Genomic DNA, 25,044 nt, shown 5'->3' on the forward strand with positions numbered 1-25,044 from the left:
ATTATACATTTAGACTTGTTAATGCTTAAAACAAGAAACAAGAAAAAAATACATCTTAATTGAATTAAGTACCTAATTGCAGTTTCTTTTTTTACCCAATCTGCAGATATTTTTTCTTGCTTTTGCATAAACTAGTCTAATTGTAATAGATTTAGCAATAAACAAGATTTAATATTTTGTCATTTTGCTTTTCAAGTAAACGTATCTTGAGACTTTTTAGTCTTAACTTAAAGGGATAGTTCACCCCATAATTGAAAAAATGTCATAATTTCCTCACCCTCAGGTTGTTTCAAACCTGTATAAATGTCTTTATTCTGCTGAACAAAAAGGAAGATATTTGGAAGAATGTCAGTAACCAAACAGATCTCATCCCCCATTTACTGCCAAAGTAGGGAAAATAAATACTATGGGAGTCAATGGGGGATGAGATCTGTTTGGTTACTGACATTCTTCCAAATATCTTCCTTTGTGTTTAGCAGACCAAAGAAATGTATACAGGTTTGGTACAACCTGAGGGTGAGTAAATGATGACAGAATTTTCCTTTTTGGGGTGAACTATCCCTTTAAGACCTTTTAGATATTTGAAAATTAGTATTGAAAATGAATGCAACTTGGTTTAATACTTGTTTACAAAGATATTCATATATTGTATATTTTTGTGGCTTAACTGTCCAAATCTCTTTTGGTTGACTGTATATAGTAGTTTTATTGTCATTGTATTGTATTTGGATAAGGCCACACAGACATGATAGACCGAGGGAGACACAATCATCCCATATCTTCATCTTCTCACCTTACTGGACTGTTTTTGCTGTCTGGGTCTCGAGCTGTGACGGCTCCCACTTCAGATCCGACCTTGGTGTTCTCGTAGACCTCCATAATGTAATAATCCATTGAGAAAACCGGGGGCTCGTCCACGTCTCCGACTGTGATCTTGAGCGTGGCGTCGTCTTTAAACGAACCCAGATAGGAGAGGCGAGGGTCCAGGTGTGTGTTTTCAGCAGAGATGTGAAGACTGTACTGCTTTTTCTTTTCATAGTTAAGAGGCTGAAAATAGAGAACAGGAAACTCAATTGGATTATAAAGTACATTTGTCTTTCCTAATATGCTGAAAGGCGTTAGTTATTGGATTAGAGCTTTGGGTGTCTGGCACAGTCTCTGTGGATGAAGTTAGTTCAAGCAAAAATGAAACTTGTCATTAGTTATTCGCCCTAATGTGTGTTTTTATTTTGTAGAATAAAAAGAATATAAAAAGTCAATCTAAAAGTAGATTTATTCTGGCTACTCTTTTTGATATAATGGAAGTGAATGGGGACTGGGTTGTCAATCTTCAATATGAAGCCAAAAAATCTGCAAAACCAAAAAAAGTGGCAGTCCATATAACTGTAACAACTCACGGACTACACTCCCCATAATGCCTTGCACCTGATTACCCCATGATTTCACCCGCACCTGACACTCTTTATCTGGACCCTATATATGTTTGCCATCTGTCTTTGTTCATGGTCAAGTCTAGTTGTAAGTTAATGTATACCTAGTTCCAAAACCTGATGTTTTGACCCTTGTTCTCGTGTTTCGTGGATGTTTTTGATCGTGTTCTTGTATTGTTCAGTGAATTACTTACCGTTTTGGATTTCCTTGGTTTTTGCACGTTTTTACCCTGTGGATTATATTTTTGTGGATTACCCTTTTTGTTCCTGGTTCCTGTTTCGTTTTAATTAAACTTCACTTTACCACCTGTGGCATCGTCTAGTCTCTGAGTACTGTTACAGTAACACTTCGCAGGGTATAAGGCCCCATTCGCTTGTATATGTTAAGGTTATTACAGTTTACTAAAACTATTAATTGAAATCATATAAAATATTGGCCTAAATATGTTTTTGAAAAACTTTCTCAAAATGTAACAAAAAATTAACATGAAAACAAAAAATTTAAAAATATTTTTTTCAAATATGAAAAATGTTTTGAAATAAAAAATTATCAATAAAAAAGAATTGATATTATAATGAATACTTTTAATATCAATAATATTAATTCAACATATTTTTAAAACTGAAAACAAAACTAGAATTACGTATATGTTAAAGAAGTTTTTACAAAATGGTTTAAAAAAAGTTTACAAAACAGACCTGCTTGGAGATGGCTCTCACTAAATCCTTGGTGTGTCGAGTCAGATCCGTGGGCGTGGCTTGTTGGTTTTGACTAAATCTTTGGTGTTTCAAGTCTTACGAAACCTTTACCCTAACCCACACCCTAACCATCTGAACTACCTATGATTGTTAAAATTGCCAAAAAACACGGTTGCGTGATGACGTCAGACTCGAAACACCAAGGATTTAGTGAGAGCCGCTTGGCGATATCGCCCTCCAAAAGGCACTTCAGAGTGAAAACAATCATGGCCGCCATATTTGAAGGGTCGTTCCAAATCGAAATGCTCATAACTGGCCACTTCAAAGGGCCATTTGAAATAACGGATTTCGAAGGGTACAACTGATGAACACTTTGCGCCCCCATAATTCTTTGTGCGGCGACGGCGCCTCCTCATGAACACGGGATGATGACGCAGAAGGGAACTTTTAAGAAAACTGTTGTTTGGTCCCCTACACCCTTCAACCCTTTGAAGCTCTCACTCCAGAGGGTAAACCCTTCGAAGCGCTAAGGGCATAGGGATGGAACGCAGGGACTATGATCATTTTTTAGGTGTACTGTCCCTTTAAAAATATACCCTTCAGTCAGTCAAAGGTGTTTTGCTCGGTTGCTTCAAGTAGCTTCAAGCAGACCAAACAGTTACCTACAAAGAATATATTGAAGTCCTTTTTGCTTCGGAGCATAGAGGTTGAACCGCTCTCTAGATGGGGTCACGTCAGTAAACACTATGAAACCTGCCTGACCTTCAACGGCCCTCTCGCCTGGCAGATCTGCTAGGCATTTATCTACAAAATTGGCTTTTGGAAAACTCTGTATTCACTGAATTTACAGCTTCCCCCCCTGGGACCGAGACTGAAATTGAAGACGCTCGGAATACAGAAAACTGGCCATTAATGAGCAGTCGAGTCCTGAAGTGAGAGAGACATCAGTTTGACCCCGTCTGCCTGGACAGATTATATGTCTATTAGTGTATCTGAGGGATCTCTGTGTGTGTATCTTTAAGATATTGTGCTGACAATATCTTGACTGGAATATTTATGCCATCTTTTTGTTCTTTTTGGTGAATAACTGCAAGGAACACTCAGAGAGAGTGTGAAAAGTAAAAAAAAACCTTATTGCAATTCAGAGGTTATTTGGATTCACTGGTTTTCTGAACTTCTAATGAGGTTTCATGGACTACTGCGTGCAATACTTACATGTTTCTTCAGACTGCTGAGTCTCTGATGGCTCCACTGCCTACATCAAGTGTTTCAGTTTCTTCCGAGGCAATAATTACACAAAGTAGATTTTTTAAAAGAACACTAAAGCGGTGCTTTCCCACGTAAAACTCACTGCAACAATGGGAAGGTCCTGACCTGTTACCAGGGCGTTGCCATGCGGTTGCTAGGAAGTTCTGAGTGTCTTTAGTCTCCTGCTATTTGGTTGCTAAGGTGTTTAGAGTGGATGCTTTTAAGGCCAATTCAAAAGACCTCAGAAATGAAGGCAGGGCCCTATTTTAACGATCTAAGCGAATGGTCGAAAGCGCAAAAATAACAAAAAAATATTGCGACGTTGACTTTAGACCAGGTTTCAGTTGGTCAATGACGCAGTATATTTCAGTTGCCTCAAAATAGCAACACGTCAACAAGGCGCACAAATAGGCGCAAATGCATTTGCTATTTAAACAACGTGGCGCAGGACGTGAAAATGATAACTGCGTCGGGCTGAAACAAGCAGAAAAAACACTTGTGTCGCGCATGGCGGAGCATAAATGCGCTCTCGCGAGGGTGTGTTTACACTCGTGGAACTGTTCTGCGCGGCAAAGTTTTGGGTCTGAATAAACGCTATACCATCTGTGTTTATAAAGTAAAATTGCAAGTTTTATTACCATAAATTAATAAAGGCAGATTTTTTATATACTTACTTAATTTTGTTAGATAAATCCCTTAACCCTAAACAGGAGCAATGAAAACAGTGCTGGTCGTCTTAGACAAAACCAGCTAAACTGACTCGAATACCTTTCTCAGTGTGATCATTCCTTCTCTTGTGTCTTTGTCTGTGGAAATGGAGAACATTGCAGCGCCCTCAGGGTTCAAGATGCTGTATTTAATCTCTGCATTGATTCCGATGTCCTCATCCGTGGCTTTGATCTTTCCCACCGGCTTCCCCACCTGCGACGACTCGGGGACAAACACCTGGTAATTCTCTGCAGACACACACAAAAACTCGCTTGACGTTTGGGCTCGACTGGCTGGATGTTATTTTGAAACGCAGTATCGACGCACATTTTTAAAAGAAACACTTTTTTGTTCTTTCAGAGCTCAGGAGATTTGATGGAGTTCTCTGTTGTGTTTTCTTGGTCTCAGATATTTCTCATAAAATTGCTTAGCAGAAATAAAAATAGAAACAAATAAGACAGTTGTTGAAATGCATGAAGAGTATGAGAGTTTTGATAGCAGACTTGACAAATCGGAGTTCAGTTTGAGACATTGTTGACATCTCATATGAAACTCTAATGACAGCGACATTTGTGAGATTTCAGACTTTGGTAACACTTTATAAAAACTTTCATTAATAAATCATTAACATATCATTAGTTACTATATATTCAAATAGCTAGAAACGTAAGATAATGTGTTTGTTAATTCCTTCCTGGAAGGAAGGAAGTCATATCGGTTTGAAATGACAAGAGGGTGAGTAAACGATGATAGAACTTCCATTTTTGGGTGAACTATCACTTTAAGCAGCCTGGATGTTTTGGGGGCTCTTAGCTGATCTTTCATATAAGTAATGCCAGTGATTCAGCGGGTACAGTTTCAACACATATATTTACGGTATATTTGGTAAGATATCTGTTAAATTGGCCTTTTTAAAGTAAATGACTCCTGTAATAACCACTAACCGGACTGAACTTTCCAAAGCGGTTCTGGAGACATTGAAAGACTTGATTATCGGGCTTTAGATGTTGGCAAAAAGAAACCAAAACAACTTGACCTCGTATTTCTTTTTATTCGTATTTCAAATAATCTCATTACTTTTTGAAGGTTAGCCGTACTGTATGGCATTGTAATGCACTGCTCTCTTGCTCACAGCATGCTTTCTCGCTTTTCCCGTTCATTATAGGGTGCCATTAGATGTCTCAAGGGCTGCATATGTGTACTTTATAATTATCCAATAGATGGAAATATACCTAATATAGATGCAGTCTGTCACTGTCAGATGACTCATCATGTTAAAAGTATGCCGCACTTTCATATTTTACCCTTAATTAGCACGAAGAGAACAGAAGAACGAACAGCTTGTTTTTATTGTGTAAGAATCCAATTATGTGTCTTAGATCTTGAGCTTTTGTGGTCATATTTTTACCCGCATAAAGAGAGCGGCAGTAGGGTGCCGGAAGTATAAATTAGATTAGAAACAATTTTACCAATAGCATATTCGAAGTATCACATCCATTGGGAATCAAACCCTTGACGTTGCTAGTGCCATTTCATCTTCAATATCCCCATTATTTCTTCTAGACATCATTGAGAATACATGGAGAGGAAATGGAAACTTTTGTGTCTCAGATTTTTCTCCTGAGAAACCGTCTTGGGTAACACTTTATAAAAACTTTCATTAATAAATCATTAACATATCATTAGTTACTATATATTCAAATAGCTAGAAACTTAAGATAATGTGTTTGTTAATATTTACTAGTAAACTTATTAACCATTACCTAATGATTAACAGGTCATTATTTAATGTGAATTAAAATGCTTACATATGTCATTAAACGTTTAATTCATATGATAATACACATCTTGAAAACCTACAAAAGATTTTAACAGATGTTATACAATGATTGAAAGCTTTTGTTATTGTACAACACTTTTGCTGCTATTGAGTATGATATGGCTAAGGTTAGGGACAGGTTTAGTGGTATGTGTACCTGGGTTGGTTAAGGGGTCAACAGTGTTCAGAGGTCAATTTGATGACTATGATTTGATTACTGACATTTGTAAGCATTTCAATTTACATGAAATAATGATCTGTTAATCATTACATAATGCTTTGTAAAACCACATTAATAAACATTAATAAGCACATTATCTCATATTTCTAGCTATGTGAACATAATTAACTAATGATTTGTAAGAATTATATAATGTTTGTAATGATTTATCAATGAAAGTTATTATAAAGTGTTCCCAGAAAGTCATACAGGTTTGAAATGACAAAAGAGGTGAGTAAAAGATGACAGAATTTTAATTTTTGACTGAACTATCACTTTAAGCAGGTTTTTTAAATATAGAAACTGGTTTCTAGTTGATCAGAAGTAACACGCCAGCTTACACAGGATAGTGAGCGACTATGCTCCCGATAACATGCACGTTTTTCTTTAAATGGAACAGGGACTTATATTACTCACTCTGAGGGAACTTGGGTGGGTTGTCGTTGATGTCGGTGAGTGTGATGTTGACGGTGGTGGAGCCCGACAGTCCCCCCACCTGCCCTGCCATGTCCTTTGCCTGAATCACTACTGAGTAATGTTCTCTCGCCTCGCGATCCATTTCTGCAAGGGCTGTCCGGATGATGCCTACACAAAACATCCAAAACACAACATCAGACACAAACATCGTGAAAATACATGGACGTAATTCACACTATAAATAAGAGGGTTACCAAAACAATAAGCCAAGGGACGTGCGTGTGAGTTGTATGCGAGTCTTTGGCATACTACAAAGTGTTATGTTATGGCTGTTAGCATTTAAATAAGATACATATCCATCTATATACAGCCTTGGTAAAATTAAGAGACCATTCCATATTTTCATTGAATCAACTTTTTTTTAGATGTATTTCAGTCCAGTGTCTATTGAATTTCAGCAAAATCAAACCTCGGGAGTGACAAAGTCATCCAACAGCAATGTGAAAGACTGACAGCATGACAGGTCATCACATAAAATGTAATGTTTCAACTTTTCCTAAACACATGTATAAATATTACTGTTCTATTGTTTAAAAGTGAATATGAACTTGTTGTCTCTGCAGTATTTGAGGTCTGAAAAAAGAGCATCTTTTCTGTTTCTCAAGTTTTCATTTTCTGTTCCAACAGAAACAATATTTTGATTTGAAATTTGGGAAAAATATTATAAGTTTACGGTATGAAACAAAACAAAATCGTTTTACCTAAACACATATCTATAAATATTAGAGAATTCAGAAATACAAAAAAATCCAGGCAAGTATACATGTAGCACAAAAGACACAGCGGGAGATTTAAGCAAAGACTCTTCATCTCGTTGCTGTCTCGGAAAAACAATTAAGATATTAGATAAGAGATCGTATTTGTGATTTTACTTTCAAATGGGCTGTTAAAAGCAGCTGAGAAAATGTCCTGAGAACCCTCTGAGATCTGTGTTAAATTGAATCGGACATCATTATTTTCTATTAATTACAGCGTTAATGTTTTTAAAACACTCACAGGCAGTTAACGCATGTTTAACAGTGGCAGATGGCAACACCAAACACATCAGCATAACAAAATGTCAATTTATGCAAAAAGACAGCACAGCCATTTTAGTCCTGTGTTTTCATCATCAGCATAAAGTCCGGTCCACTTCAGAGCTAATTCACAAATTCTTCTAGAGGAAGAGACGGATGAGCAACATCTTTATGAAAATCCTTCTTTCTGTAAAAGAACCGACAATTTTTTACAGACATTACTCAGAAAGCAAGACACAGTTACCTTAATGGAAGTCTAGTTGACCTGTTACTATGTGTATCAAAGAATAGAAGCATACAAATATCGACTAACATTTATTGTTTGAAAATAAAAATGAGTAATGCTATGGTTGGCACGAGAGCATACCCCCCCTCGACAAGTCATTGGTCTGAATCATCTCCTCTCTTGCCTCTCGTTCTATTGTGTCACACAATGTCTGTCAGCTCTTTACAATTTATTTTCCTCTCCCGCTAACATCTTCTTCCCTCCCTGTTAAACTAAAGCCCTCACTGAAGAGAAACCTGCAGTGAGATCTACTTTCACAGAATCAAATATACGCTACAGTTATTACATTCAGAAATATATTTAAGTACGAGAGGTTGTGCTATATTGTAAAAATAGTCATGTTGTTGGGCACTTGCCATCTCTTTAGCTTTCAGTGCATTTACAATATGGCACAGCCTTCTAGTCGGCTTGTGCCCTACTGCTTTTACATTATGGTTATTACAATTAAACTCATGTAATTAAAGTACGTATTAAAGTGCCATCCGTCCACCGGAATATATAGCTTCTAGCAATTAAATCACTAAAAGGTTAATAGTTGGTATCTACCAATGGTGTGGTGTGATTTACACTACATAAACAGGTGTTATACAACATTTCTATAACTCTACACCTTTCTTGTTCTCGCGATTTATGTCTTAAAGGTACAGTTCATCCCAAATCATTTACTCATCCTCAAACCTGTATGACTTTCTTCAGCATAACAAAAAAATATATTTTGAAGAATGTTGGTAACCAAACGACGTGAGCCCCTGGCCGTCATTATATGGACAAAAAACATGAATGTGAATAAATTACAGAAATCTTATTTTTGAGTGAACTGTCCCTAATATACTGGACATTTAAACACTCAATTTTAAAGTCATATTATAATACACATTTTTTATTGTCACAAAATCACTAATAAGCGAATATCTGTGTTTTACTTCAATTACAACACTGGTTATTTTATAATGGTAAAAAATGGCAAAATGAACTTATTAATGCTTTCGAGTCTTTTGTTCATTTCTCACTAAGCAATGCCTTCTTTGTCTTACCATTGTGTAAATATGTTAATAAATTTATTAATCAAGTAAATATAATAAATAACGGATTACATAATTAAGTATAATAAGGATACATAACTAATAAATATTTAAATAATGTATGTAAATAATATTTAAATAATTAGTTAACATATTAATACATTTAACATACGTTAAATGCCTAAGCTTGATATTTCTGGTACACTTTTTCACAAAAATACTTTCTTGAGGGCCGTTCACATTTCGCGTCTTTTGCGCACGCAAATTCGTTATTTTAAATGTAGACGCGCAGAAACAGCGGTCAAATAGGGAGCTAGGCGCGTGCGTGCGGTGTGTTAATTTTTCTAGGCGTGTCGGCGCCGCATCGAGATAAAAATATTTCAACTTTTCAGAATGCCGCACGTGCACCGCAGGTCATGTGACAAGAACCAACCAATATAGACAAGCTCAGTGAAGATGGAGACACAGATGATCACAGCATAAATAAACCTAGTAGCAGAGTTATTGCGAGGAATTTTCCGTAATCCATATATCCTTTGTTTATATCTCCTCGTCTCAACTGCAAGCGTGGCCCATGGTTGCCTAGCAACGACAGATGCCAGGCGAGCGCAAACTCCTTGGCTCTTTGGAAAAAAAGGAGGAAGCAGTGCGGCGGTTTCAGACGCGAAATGTGCATCTCCCCATAAACACAAACATATTTCTTTTAGATACAGAGTTCAAAAGATACTTTACTGCATAACAGCACTGTAAAAATGATGTCATGGCAACATATGTTTTCACATTACCTTAACTTATCAAAATGATTTTACAATTCATCACTGTTCAAGATAAGATATTCAGTCGAAATAACTGCCAATTTAATTATAAATAAATGATTTAACAATGAAGATGACCCATATCGTGTATCTTAGCACATTTGGATCATTTCATTGATCAATCAATCATTCAGCAACAATGATCAGAACTAAAAGAACCAAAACCAGCACAAACAACGCAGGCCTCAAACCAAGACGCTTTGCTTCATCCGTGATTCAATCCCGACAGCCCATGAAACTCATCCAGACAGGCCAAATATGTTCAGAATATTGGATTTTATTTGTGTCAGGTCTGAGGGATGTTCACTAAAGCAGGAACGGCAACAACAATCTCTCTTTACAAAATGGAAGTGTTATCAGACGATCCAATCCTGCTTTATAATGTTTGAAAACAATAGGCCTGGTAGCCCGCGGCTTCCTTTGATAGAGGGCTCCAAATGTGACACGCAGTCAACACACACACACACACACACACACACACGCACGCACGCACACACACACACGCACACACACACACACACACACGCACACACGCCATTAAGGAGAAGATTACAGATGCATAAATAAACAGACTGGGCGGTTCAGTCAGGTGAGAGGAGCGACAGGAATTCAGCACGGCATTCACGGGCCTGTAACTGACTGATTCATTTTTCACTTTAATTTATGGAGTGCAAACAGAGAGAAAATATTGATTTGTCATTATTACCCTGAAAAGTGGTTCCGCGTCGACCATAAATAACCGTCGCTTTTCTTCGTTATTGACCAAAGTCATCCTGAATCTTTTTTTAACCACTTGTTTTGTGTCATTTCCCAGACAATAATAAGAACCAAATACAACTGCACAGAAATAATCTGTTTTTTCTTCTCAGATCGTCGGGTTGACAGGTTCAGGATTAGCTGTCCGTCGGGAGGTTACAACATTAGATTTGGGTCAAGGCGTGACTGACCGAAGGCAACAATATTATCAGACAGGGCAAGTGAGGCTGAATTGTGTCACATGTCAAAGGGCTAGAAACAGAAAGACCGGGGGGAAATTCTACCGAATACACTCGGGAGAGGTCAGAATGTCTCACACAGTTCAGAAAATACCCAAGAGAGCCGCCTCACAATTGTGACTGTACGTTTTTATTTTTTCGAAGAATTGTCAGGGGTGTTTGCAAATGTTCATTGTTTCACCACACTGCTACAGTAGAATGGTTTCCAAGGCAATGCTACTGAATTGCTATTGAATTTTTGTTTATATGTTTTTTTATAAGTGCCTATTATATTCTAGTGGATAGTTCACCCAAAAATAAAAAAAATTTGACATCATTTTATTCACCCTCATGTAGTCTAAAACCTGTATGTGACTACTTCTACTGTGGAACAAAAAAGAAGATATTTTGAGAAATGTCTCAGGGGTTTTTTGTACTGTGTATACAATGGAAGTCAATGGAGGCCAGTGTTGTTTGGTGATCAGCATTCTTCAAAATATCTTCTTTAGTGTTCTGCTTAATAAAGTTTAGAATAACATGAGGGTGAAAAAATTAGAGAATCTTCCTTTAAACATGGCATTCAATGATACTAAGACAATGAGGATATGCTTCGAGTGTAAACTAAAGCTCGGGATTTGGGGCAAAAAATTACACACAACTTGAGCAAAGCTTCTGGAGTCAAAACCCGAAAGAATGACTGCTGTAGTCAGAAACAAGAAAGGATCAACAAAATATGAATAACTGATAAAACTGTTCGATTTGTTTTGTCAGGGGTGTTTTTGTGTGCGCCTTTTTTGTATATTTAACAAAAGCCCATATTCCCTGATAAGTTATAGCAAATAATTTTGTCCATGAAATACCTTAAAAGCAGAGATGGACAGTAGTGAATTATTTTTACTTAAGTACATTTTTTAAGTATCTGCGTGCTTTTACTTTGAAAAATATTTCAATTTACATGTTTTTTTTACCTTTTATAATAAATTACATAAAAAATCGAGTTCTTTTTACTCTTACTCAAGTGATTTTTTTGAGCCAAAAACTTGAGTAAAAGAAACAGAGTGCCAGATTTTTAATGTACTTACACGCAGGTTTTTTTCAACCCAGCGTTGGGTCAAAAAAGGGACGAACCCAACACGTTGAGTTGTATATGAACCTATATTGGGTTTCAACCCAAAATGCTTTGTTTTAAACCATTGTTGGGTCAAATATAAACATTTTCTGGGTTAATATAATTGCTTAGTGTAAAAGTACATGTACTTATGAAATGTAGCAGAGTAAAAAGTATATCATATATTCTTTATAATGTAGCGTTATAATGTGGAACATTTTCCAAGTAAAAATATAGTTCTGAGTAAAAAGGTACCGGTCACCTTTGCTTAAACGCTTGGTGTTTAGTCCATGTTGTACCATATTAAGCTAATCTGAGGGGTACTAACAAACCATCCGAACATCATTTTTGGCCTCTACGGTATATGTGTTATATCCAACTAATTACAAACCATCTCCTAAAACACACTGCATTATTTACAAGCAAACAAAGAATATTTGTAAAGTTTACAGAATGAATCTCACATCCATTTGTCTTACTTTAATGCCATAACTCCATTTTTGCCCTGCCATCATTTCTGCCCAGTAGTGTACGTGAGCTATTACCTCGACTGAAGCATTACTTAACCTAGGATCCTAAGGCTACCGAAGTCTCTGGCATAAAGCCATTCACTCCATTAAAACAACACAGAGACTAATGTTGTGACCTTTTCCTCATCCGTCAGGAATGAGGGAGTGTCTCTCCATAGCTATCACTCAGGTTTATTGTGCGGTACTGGTAAGTGCTCTTGAGGAAATATGAAACAGGCTCGCTGTAAATGTGGAAAGTGTGGTATTTGTTATTAGGATGTACAAAAGGGCTTTTAGGAAGCCCCATCTAAAAAAACATCTGTCCATTCATCCATCCATCCAAAGCTATGCACTATGAAGACTATAAGAACGCAATCCACGAGGGATCATTTCAAACCCAGCAACATTTCAAACACCACTGCATTCTCCCTCTCGTGTTCCTCAACCAGTCTGAGGTCTCTATGGAAACCAGCTAGGCTAATTCCACACAGTCATTGAGGAACAAGTGGCCTGCGGTTAGCTGAGGGAACAAAACTGTTAGCCTTTTACTCATTTCTCTGTTTCTGTCTCTCTATCTCATTCTCTCACTTTTCACAGGCTGTAAATTTCAAGAGGAGGACAATCTTGGTAAGCAAAGGGGATTATGGGATATTACCTTTGGCCCTGTTTCTGGTCGACTGTCAGGCTGTTCCAACATAGCACCGTGTACTGAAGTCAAAGATAAAACACAGTTCATAACCAATCATCAAATGGATTTCATCTTTAAGAGCATGTCATGTGCGAACCTCGAGGAAGTGCAACCTGGGAAATGAAGAGATCTTACAGTCTAGATTCAAGTTCAGAATGCCGATTCACCAAAGACTACAGCCAGTCATTTACAGTACATTATGCTATTTATTTTGATATTTTTATACTTGTATCTTAATGTTAAAGCTAAGCTTGGATGAACTAGTGAAAAATGACATAATGTTACTCGACTAAATTCTGAATTCAATGCAATGAGACAAATATCGTGTCCCATTTTTGTCTGGAGGCAAAACAGCACAGAAGGGCTGGTATTATGTTGGAAAGAATGGTTGACTGTGGAATGCCTTGACAAACTGACATGCTTCTCTAATTTGATCAGAACAAAAAGTTGAACTAATCCTTCCTTTTTGGACTCTCTGATCTGTGTCAGAGAAGCTCAAAACTCAAAGGCTAAAACCCTACAGACTCCCTGATCAGCAGAGAAATTAGCCTATTTAACCATAAGTATGTGTGTGGTTGAGAGACAGAGAGATTCTTATGTTTTACCCAACATCAGGCCTCTGAAACTGGGAATTCTAATTATTCCCCTAAAACCTCAAACAAGAAACGGGGAGGGCTAAAATCCAAGCTCACTATTAACAAATGTAATGTCTAGCCGTCTTACTAGTGAGCGCTGTACAGTACATGTTAGGGCTTGCAAATAATGAAGTGTCTTTGGACAAGTCTGCTTTTTTTTTTGCAAAGAAATTGCGCTATTCATATTAACCGGAATTATCTAAACTAGTTGGGCATCCCCAAACTTCCACAATACTTAAATTGAAGAAAAGACCCATGATACTGTATATAAACACTGTAAAATTTCACTTATTTCAACTTATAAAATTTAGTTCAAAAGCTGCTCTGAACTTTTCTGTTAAGACAAATTGGCCTTAACACTCAAAAAAATGTGGGGTTATTTTCAACCCAGCGTTGGGTCAAAAAGGGACGAACCCAACCACTAGGTTTTAAATTAACCTATATCGGGTTGTTTAAACCAAAAAGTTGAGTTGTTTTAACAAATTTTGGGGTCGAATATAAACCAATTGCTGGATTAATTTAACCCAACAGCTGGGTTCATCCCTTTTTGACCCAACGCTGGGTTGAAAGTAACCCGGAATGTTTTTGAGTGGAGTCATTTGAATTTACATGATATAAAACTGACTTAAAAAATCTAGTTTAACCAATTTCAACTGTATTTCAACTATTTTTAAATCAGTTTAATAAAACTTAAATTCAAGTGACTTGATTGCCAGTTTGATTGTACATTTGTATTTCACAGTCACAATAATTTCATAATAAAAGCCTACAGAGTGGGCTTTGACTTTGGTTACTAAGACAAGACCTTAACGACCACATAGCAACACTCTAGCATCATATCTTGGGACTTTTGCACAGCTGATGTTGACCCCTTCATCTAGTAAAGTAATGAAATGATTATGCTGAAATACAAAAAACAAACTAACCTTATGAATAAATCAGCCCATTGCTCTAAGTAAACATTTATTTGTTGTAATGGAAACGATAGTCAAGTACAGAGCTATAACCATAGCATTAAACAGCTCTTTATGGCACCTTTAAAACGGCCTTCGAACAGTACCAGCCAGACTAAATTAAACAGGATATTAGCAGTACTGCGTTCACTCCCCCATTAATGACACGTCCTTTCCTGGTCATGGCTTTGAGATTCTTGATTATCTGTGTGCATCTGTTGACCTATCGACCACAATCATCCAATCCAACACAACACAAAACAATGCCACTACGCATATCATATCAACATAAGATGCATCACGGATAGACACTCTCTCAATGATTTAAACGGTCTCTTACAGAGTTTTCTCTTGAAGTTTTCCAATCGCACATCTATATTTGTATTCTCTGACATTCCTAGAGAACGCATTTAACCACCAATTACCAGCAAAGCCATTCAATAGCACATTAAAGGGTGGAAGGTGATAGTATCTCATTTCCAAGCGATGATTTCAGTTTGCCTGTGGCTCTGAGTGCAGATTAGGTGTGCAGGAAATGAGCAGTCCTCAAGTTCATAATTGTGCACATTGTGATTGGTGGTCATTTATCCCGTAAACTGTGTTTGGAAAACAGCAATCATTATTCTCAGCCCGTGAATCATTCCACAAGCAATGCAATCTGATGCAATATCAAACCAAATACTTTTGTCGCGTAATGGGTCAGTCCTGTTATATGGAGTACATTTTCATGGCCTTAGTTATTATACACAAAGGGGTCTAAAAGTCTGCTACCTTTTATTCAGGTTAGATTTCAATGTTTCTTTTCCCCCCAAATCCCCCAAATTAAATGAGATGTTTAATCCTAGACTTTCATATTGGTCTTGGTACCAAATAATAGAATCTTAATATATTGTATAAAAATGCTGTTTTTTTTAAGATAACAACATTACAAATAAGCGAGCTTGTTGTTATAGAGCAAATAGATGAGGATTTGCATGGGAAACTTCTCACACATCTAAAATGAACTAAAGTTACCATGCCATCATGCCAACATCATGCCAGATAAGACAAGTTCAAAAGCAAAAAAATATACAGTATATATATATACAGTATATATACCATACAAAATGTTCCATAAATCTCCAAGAGCAATGAAATACCTGATATAGATGTTGACTGTAATACTTCCTCTATTGTTTTTCTTACTTAAGTAAAAGTAGACATATAAGCAGGGTTGGGTAGAAACTGAACACTTGAAATGCGATATTAAAATAGTATTATACCGTATTTCATCTTTTACATCCACGCTAGTATCATTCACAGTAAGTCCTAAAATGTGTATTAACAAAATAAAAGGTGTCCATTTTTATTTTATGTTGCCATCAAAACCAAGTACTCCTGATAATGTCTATATACATCCCGTATACACTGTATCCCAAAATGGAATATTCGTGTCCACAATATTAAATACCGCAATAGATACTTTGTGACAGATTGAAACTGAAGTATCACTAACAGGCCAATGTATTAATGCACGACTGAATCAATCTCTCTCTCTCTCCCTCAAACAATCCCCTTGAATGGCTTCTCATGTCTTCTGTCTGGATGCATTAAGTCCTCGTACACAATCTAAAATAAACTCAGTCTGGCAACGCTGATACTGTCTCTCCCCCATAATTCCATTAAACATTTCATTTCGAAAACCTCACCAAAGTCACAGATATGCCTCTGTGCTCCTGACAGCTGTACAAAACAAAATGATCCATATAATTCCCACCAAAATTGGCCCGCAAAATGTTCACGTATCCGGACTGACTGCATTAGCAAATTCCTGCCATTCTGACAGTGCTGATGGATGGGATTTGTGAGCGTGCAAAGACTGCGTTTTGGGATCTTTTTCTCTCTTGTCTGAGGTTTATTCTGTCATCAACAGCTAACAGGCAAAGGAATCACAGTGAATGTTTCAGCACCATGCACAGCGGTGGTATGTCAGTGATACAGTGACTGTGGTGGGTACTCTTGGTTCAGCACCATGGACAGCAACAAGTGTTTCCTAAACATTTCTATTGACATTACAGATAAAAAACCAAAAGGTTTTTTAATAAGCAACAGTTTTCACATATTACATACATCAGTTAATGTCAGGGCCTGACAGTTGCTTGCACAAATGATTACATGACTTCCCTATCACATGATCAAAACCATACAAGCCACACAAACCCACATGCATGCTAGAGAGCAACAAACACAAACATCCATTTTCACTTAGCGCCTGCTGTCTGTTTTATTTCTTTAGACAAAACATACGGCCACTTCTTTCTTTCTTTTTTTTCTTCTTTCTTTATCATTCTCTCCTTCTTTTGACCAAACATCCTGCGCGTAGATTAACATTTAATGGTTTCTTGTAAAAGCGCTCCAACAATGGTCACCCTTAATGAACGGCAGATCCACCTCGGAGCACTCTGAATCTTTTCTCTTTTCCACTATCTCTTTGAAAGCCCTTTACACAATGTTCTCTGAACCTCATTCTCAAGGGATGCTCTCCATTATAAAGCCCAGATCCAAACAATACCGCACGACATGTCAGGCTCCATTTCTGCACAGCAAAGGGCGCCGGTGGTGTATTGTACCGCTCGCATTTGTGTCCTCAGAAGGAGACTTCTGTCTCTAATATGAACAACAATAGAGAAAAGCTACGGGACATTTCCTGCATGTGGTCTTTAATTGTACGCCTACTTGACAAAATGCACCAGCAGACGTTCACATTGAATCAATAAACACTGTTTGCATTGAATTATAAAGAACTTACCGGTTTTGGGGTCGACGGAAAAGTACGGCTGTCCGTACAGAACGCTGTAGACCACCCGCGCGCTGTTTCCATACGTGGGGTCGTCTGCATCTGTCGCTGTGACCTGAAAAACCGACGTACCTGGGAAAAGAAAGAAGACGTGTGTGTGTTTGAAGAGCGATATAAACATACCTATAATTGTGTTATGTGTTGAGTGTGGGTGAGTAGAAATGTCAATTCACTAAACAGCTGTGACACTTCGACAGCATTGTACGTTTAGCACAAAACACTGCGTCTGCATATACACTGGTGTAGTGCAACATCATGCATATATAAACAAAGTCATTGTCATTCTCCTCTAGGCAAACACGCCTCCTTTCTGTGTAAATGAGACTCATTATAGACTGTGTCGGATGTAAACATCAGAACTGTTTACACTGCGCTCCAGGTAAAAAAGCCTGTTTAAAAAATATGTTTGTGTAAATATTGGAATGCAGAGTGACATTAAACATCCTGCACAATTACACATATAAAAAACAGCACAACATGTGGGTGAGACAAAAATGTCAGTTTTCAGTGAACTGTTTCTTTAACATCACACAGATTCCATGGCATTTGCTTTGTGCACACCTGAAATAATTCCCTCAACAACCGACAGAGCTTCTGCACTGTTCCTAACCCAACTAAGTCAATGTAGCGAGGAAGGCGGGGCGAGAGCCGTGGGGCGAGTAAGGCGGGGCCGGCGGCGTAAGTGGCAACGAGTGTCAGCTGTGCGACCGCCGGTCCCCGCATGCCTCACGGGGGAGCTCGGGAGCATAAGAGGACGAGCGACCGGACCATCGAGAGAGAGGACCGGGCCCGGAAGTTAAGTTTGTTTATGTTCGTGTGGCCGGCAGTCGACCGTGAGGTGGCTGCCGGCCTTTTATTTGCTGAATTATTGTTTGTTTATTTTGTAATAAAGTTTGTGAAATGTTCGCCGGTTCCCGCCTCCTTCCTTCCCTACATTGAACTTTGTTACAGTCAACAAATATCAAAGTTGAACTGAGTAATCTCCCTGTATTTTAAGCCTTTTCAGCCCCTGCCTTGTGTTTCTGTCATTGCTCATTTAATTTCACTGGCTCGGGTCACATTTCTCCCCTGCACTTATCACTTTCATCACGGCTCACAGGATTCAATCCATCCCTGTGCATTGTATGGGGCTGATTTACGGCACAAACTTGGTATGGACACAATCACTGCAGTTTTGAAGGCCCAGACAAAAAGGACATCTCATTCAGTTTCTAGTCCTGCAGTCCAGTTCAACCAGATGCTAAATACGCTGAAACAGCATTATGCAATAATTATTTAAATGAACATCCTTTCTATGTAAATCATGCCTGTTATACATTTCAACTTATTCCCCAAACTCAGCGCTATTGGCCCAGTGCGATTAACACTGTGCTGTTCCCAGCTACAGAAAGCAAACTGCCCAGAATTAAAAAGGGAAAAAATGATGCACACAAATCTAAGTAAGCAACAATACTTAATAGGATCATATTAAAAGCAAAACATTATACAATAAGACATGCATACTTTCTGTATTTTAAAGAGACCATTTTAGCCGAGTTGGAAGTATGGTCCCAGTAAAATGTGACAGATTCCAGTAAAAAAAGTGGCTGTATTCTTTACAACCCAGTATTGGCAAGAGACAAGGTGATTTTTAGGCATTGGCACCTTAATGCATTTGTATGTATTTTTTAAATCAGGTGTTACAAACCACACAAATGTGAAATTGTGTGTGAAAACTGTGAAAATTCCCACAATAATAATGACTATTGTCACTGTTGAGTGTAAACCTTGCATGTCCAAAACTGAAACTTTTTAGGAAACTGAAAAAATGCTTTATTTTTAAATGATTACAGTAAGTCAAAGATATGTAAGGGATAATGTACAGGCAGCCGGTTGTTATCTCAGAAATAAGCCCCGACAGTGTGATCTTGTATCCCGCTTATTACACGGCTGCTTTCCACTTGAGAAACAAACTGGACATAACATGTGAATTTGAAACATTTGATATGCTCATTTTCACCGAATGCAGACCTTCTGCGAGGAAAATCCTCTTAGTTTCGGTTTTAAAGTAAGAAACGACGTTCAAACTTCACGAACAGGCAAATTGGTTTAATCATTTGTAAATATAATGTCATATATGTTATTGAAAGACATATTTATGATTCATTTTTGTGTAAATTTAAACTGCCCCTCTCAAATTTGCAGCATCCGGGTTACAGGGTGTTATTAGTTTTGAGTGGTTGTTATTTGAAAATTATGTTATTTGAAAATATTGTTATTTGAAAATAACAACCCTTGGAATGTCGCGACTGGCCAATCAGAATCAAGCATTCAAATGAGCCGTGTAATAAATATTAACAAGATGCGCCACTGCCGTTACAATGAATGGAGAGGAATGCAATACTCAATATGGCCGCTCTAGAAAAGAAAGCCCCACCTTCCAGTAGAACGATCCAATCGTCAATCGATAAAGACTGACGATTCTCTGGGGCGGGGCTTATGTGAGGAGCTTGCCAGCATGTTAAAAAGGTGATTTTTAACACAATTTAAGCTTAGGAAAACAAAGTTATGGCCCAGTCCATGTCAGGTTTAATCATTGATCGGAAATATGCTATTCAATTTAAATTTTTGCCAGTGATTTTAGAAATATCTGCCTTCCACCATTCAAATAGATAGGACTGTTGACTTGTACGACATGAATAACCGCCCAGAGGCATTGCCAACATGGCCTCCGAGTGGCACGACTTCCGTAAACGGACTTTGTTAAAGTTAAGTAACGATATCGTGGCTTTATATGTGACAATACACTTGTACATGTCATTATATTACTAACATTTTACCAAAATCAAGCTCAAATGAAGATTGGAAGTTTTTGACCAGAGTATGTTGGACATACCCAACATCAACTTGCAGGTGTAAAGTTTGCACTCTTCTCCACTCCTTAAATACATAAAACATTAGCCTTTATGGAAGAACAGTGCTTGCTGAGTAAAGAATAGCTTTACAGGTTCGATATATTGGTATATTGGTTAAATATTTGCAAAACCCACACACATCAAGAGCGACCAATTCAATACTAATGATCTGAGACTGCACTGATTGTTAGCTCACTCACAGAATGTTAAATAAAAGTGTCTGCTAAATGAATAAATATAAACGATTTACAAAGAAATATTCAAATGACGAAATATGGAGATATGAGGTTTCTGCCCGACAGCGACGATAGGTTCTGCTCTACTGTAGTTCCTCTCTCTCTTTACACCTCCTGTGATAAGACCTATCCAGCGAAAGTCAGAAAGATTTTCAAAAGCTTTTCAATTACAGTCATTACTCCGTGTAATGTGCATTAGAGAGACGCTCGCTGGGTTTCTGGCTAAAGAGACGTGATAGCTGCAATCGGGGCTACAGTAGTTTCACATGAATGTAATCTTGGTTATAATCCTCGATCTGAAGCGGGTTGAATGAGTTAGCTCATCCCTCACTGCACTGTATTCAGCTTTTAGCTTTCATAAAAACATCTCGATCGGATTTTAGCAGTCACTAGAAAGTTGCCGATACAGCTTGGGGAGAATTTTTCTGATGAGTGTTTATCCAAGGGACTGAGGATAAAGTGGGGGTTTGTGAAGGGAGTAATAATTTCACACCTCCTCTAATAAAGATACTGAATTTTACACACTCTCGTTCAAAATCACTTAAAGATTGAAATCAGAATGAAATGAACGGTTGAAATCAAACTTTAATGCTTGTCTTCTCAAAATGATTAGATTCTGAGACTTTAGCCTGGTTTTCACAAACAGGGTCACATATAGGTTGTTTTACACTAAAGTTACGTTGATTTGCAAGTCGAAACTACTCCCTCACAGTACCGGTGGTCATGAATTTCAATCCGTGCCATAACTCGGCCCAATACAGACATGATTTATACCTCAATCCATGCTGCTTATCGGGAAGCGCTGTGCTATTACTTCTTAAACCGATTAGATTTTTGCCTGGTGGAGTAAGAAATAGACTTATATATAGGAGGGAGTAAGAAAACACCCAGCATCCACCATGAGCGTGTGTGTGTGTGCATTAGCGAATCTCTTATAGCTCTTATTGGATTCTCCAGTCTCTCAGAGCCGAAGCATTGAAGGGTCTGGCTCGCGTCCAGTCAATCAATTCAAAGTGGCAGAGACAAACCATCAACACACAATTAGATTCAGAATGCAATATAAAGCCCCCAACACACACACAAAATATTGACAGCTGTGGTCTAGCGCTGTGCACGGCATACGCACTAGTCCCGAAGGGCTCGGTGGACTCACAGGTGCTTTCTGATAAATGCCTCCACACGCCCGGCCTCTAAAATAAGAGGAAGCAGGACTAATTATTTATTTCCCTCTTCTCCTGTCGATCCCTGTTACCTCAGCTCTCTCCTTCATGTATCCCATCAATACCAATCGACATGGGACGTGTTACTAGATGCTGAAAGAGCCGGCCGAGGCGATGCTGGAGGACTGTGGAGGTTATGCCTTGCATTTAATATTTCCAGCACAAAAGCTGGAATTGAAAGCAAATGGGTTTTACCCCACAGAAATATATTAACTCGGTGTCAATCCCAATGTGAATGCATTGTTTACTTTAATACAGTCGAAATAAACATGTTTACCAGAACATAAATAAAAAGACAGATTCCCATAGTGGACATCTTTACGACAATACGTTAATTAACGGTACACAGCTCACTTTCTGCATTATGTGCCTTTGAAAATCTACACTACAAGGTAAACTATGAAAATAAAATGTTAATCAGTATTGTTTGTTTCTAGTGGCAATACTTCTTACTAAGCAAGCAATATTTACAAAAATTGCAAAGGGCATTAAAACTTGTTTACAAATATGTCTTGAATTAAAGAACTAGTTTACCCAAAAATTTGTATTATTTTAAATTCCAAACCTGCATGACGTACTTTCTTCTACAGAACACAAAAGAAGATATTTTTAAAAAAATCTTGGTAACCAAACAACATTGGGCAAAAATGCGTTTCACAGAAGAAAGAAAAGCACACATGTTAGAAATGACACGAGGGTGAGTAACTCATACAACAATTTTCATTTTTGCGTGAACTATCCCTTAAAGTTTATAATTCCCCTAGCGGAAAATGTAAGTATAAACTGTGTTAAAAAAAAGAAAACAAATCTTACACACAATAATACAAACAAATGTTTGCGTTAAAGATGTAATATGTTGAGTTTTGCAGCATAGGACACCTGTGGAAAATGGCATGGCTTCGATCGAACCAAAATGCCAATAACTCTCATGTGTGATAAATCAAGGCACCAAATATACTGACGCCTTTGTACCATCTTTCATGCATCAAAGGTCAACAAAACAGAGCAAATATTAGGACTTATCTATAACCTGACCAACAAAGATTCTGTGGCATCTCAAACCCAACACACTGCATCCATCTGTTTTTTAAATTGTCTGAATCACTTGAGTAAAAAAATGACTCTATCAGATCAAACTAATATTCCATAAAGGCAGAGCACAACCTCCAGAGAAAGTTAATCAGTGATGCTCAAGTGGACCGTACAGGCCCAACATTTGATTTGAACAACAGCGTGTTCTCCAAGACATCTATAATTGGGATTTTGAACCCACTTTGTGCATGAATTGCCAACAGTCATGGACAACAGCCAGGCAATAACAGACTCCTTCAACATTGATTGCAGCTGGTACTCAAATCTTACAATACGATTTCTTATTGTATGGCCTTCAGTTGCTACGGCAACAGCAAACTGGGACCTAAATAAACAAAGCTCAACCCACAGGCCCTAATCTTCACCAATGTTTGTTCACACGGACAACATAAAGAGAAATATTTCATTTGTATGTGCAATCGAGTCAGCGGTATGGTCTTCAAGCTTTCCAAACAGGTTCAGAAAATATCTGGCACAGCTAAGAGTGAGACATTAAGCTGATGTAGCCGTACTTATTACAGCAAATACATCTTTTCATTTTGATACTCGTGATATAAAGTAATGCAAGAAAACCGGCACACTGTGGCAGAGCGTGCAGAAGTTTCAAGTAACAGTTCGCCCAAAAATAAAGCTTTTGTCATCAACGGACTACTTGCACGTAGGCTACTGCAGTGTTTCATCGTGAGAGAGCACCTGACCAACACACGCAACACGTTTTTATTCAATGTTTGGATCATTATGTTGTAACGTATTTTTTGACAAATGTAATGCTATCAACGTAAATGCAATTTTTGTCAATAACTATAGGCCTATTTAAAAAATGTAGTTATAACGTTTAAGGATAAATGCCACAAAATTGTGCGCAGTTAATGTATTTATTTGGCATTAAATCTGCTCTATCTGCACATTGCTATTTTAAAACACTTCTAAAAACAATGTGAATGAACATCTAATTAATTTAAAATCCACATAGTACATTTAACAATCATTGTATGGTGTCATTTTTTTTGTCGTAAAAATGTATGAAATATTATCTGTTAATGAGACTAACACCGTTTAAGAAAGTGTACGTTAATAAAATATATTAGGAGGTGAACTTCTGCTAATTTAAGATCTCTCATAAAAACCCACATTAAAGCATGTTAACGTCACAAACAGGATTTATTGTTTTTAATTAAGTGACCTCCCTAAAAATAGAAATAATCTACCATGATCTCAGCATGTAGATATGCTGAACACTGTTACCGGAGATACAGTAACTGAGCTACCGCAAGTAGTCCATAACTCCCATTCCCATTCCTTTTGAACCCCACTTACTTTTTTATTTGCAAAACTCATACGTTTTTAATCTTGCCTAATTAACTTTTTGGGGGGGAAATAGGACTGCACCTCTGAATATTGTGTAAACAGCATATATATGGTGTCAAGATGACTTGAGGTGTTTTTGGAAGTTACACATCAGTTTGTCCTTAAAGGAACAGTTCACCCAAAAATGAAAATTCTGTCATCGTTTACTTTACTCACCCTCAAGTTGTTCCAATCCTGAATAAAATGTAGTTGTTCTGCCAAACACAAAAGTAGATATTTCGAAGAATATTTGTACAGTTCTGGGACACTATTGACTACCATAGTAAGAAAAACTACTACTATGGAAGTCAATGGTACCCCAGCACGGTTTGATTTTCAGCATTCTTAAAAATATCTTCTTGAGGTGGAAGATACTGAGGTAGATATCTGTAGCAGCGCTTTTACTATTCAAAATGCTCGTGAGAAACAATGACCTCAAGGTAATAATTCAATAACTGAATAACTTTCTCACACTTTATGGACTTAATTGCATTAAACAGACAAAAGTACATTGAACTAAGGTCAAAAATGAAATGAGCTTTTTTTTATTACTGCACTGGCATTTCTACCGCAATGACAAAAAAACCCTTCCAGCTCCATCACGAATCCCTCTGGGTTTGTGAACCCCGCTTGAGGGGAATCTCTCTCTTTCTATATACAGTACGTAGATAGACTATATATTTCTACTATGTCTCTCTCAGTGGAAGTGGAGTATTTTAGAGAACGTATCATGTGCAGGGATACATAGTGCTTTCTGAGAGCAATCGGGTTCCTCTGGGACATCTAGCTGCAAAACATGAAACAAAGATGAA

The 25,044-nt window shown here is 37.6% G+C and overlaps 1 protein-coding gene across 2 annotated transcripts in view; it reads right to left on the minus strand.

The window, feature by feature from the left end:
• The window catches only part of LOC130569002 (cadherin-18-like), a 103,177-nt gene that overhangs the window by 24,281 nt on the left and 53,852 nt on the right, over positions 1 to 25,044 (minus strand). For both annotated transcript variants that reach the window (XM_057358315.1, XM_057358314.1), the window contains exons 4-7: positions 17,396 to 17,515; positions 6,542 to 6,709; positions 4,146 to 4,333; positions 794 to 1,047 (exon numbers count right to left, since the gene is read on the minus strand). In XM_057358315.1, coding sequence (XP_057214298.1) covers positions 794 to 1,047; positions 4,146 to 4,333; positions 6,542 to 6,709; positions 17,396 to 17,515 — 730 coding nt within the window. The remainder of the gene's footprint in view (positions 1 to 793; positions 1,048 to 4,145; positions 4,334 to 6,541; positions 6,710 to 17,395; positions 17,516 to 25,044) is intronic.

The sequence above is a fragment of the Triplophysa rosa genome, linkage group LG18 (assembly GCF_024868665.1).
Source record: "Triplophysa rosa linkage group LG18, Trosa_1v2, whole genome shotgun sequence".
Lineage (NCBI taxonomy): Eukaryota > Metazoa > Chordata > Actinopteri > Cypriniformes > Nemacheilidae > Triplophysa > Triplophysa rosa.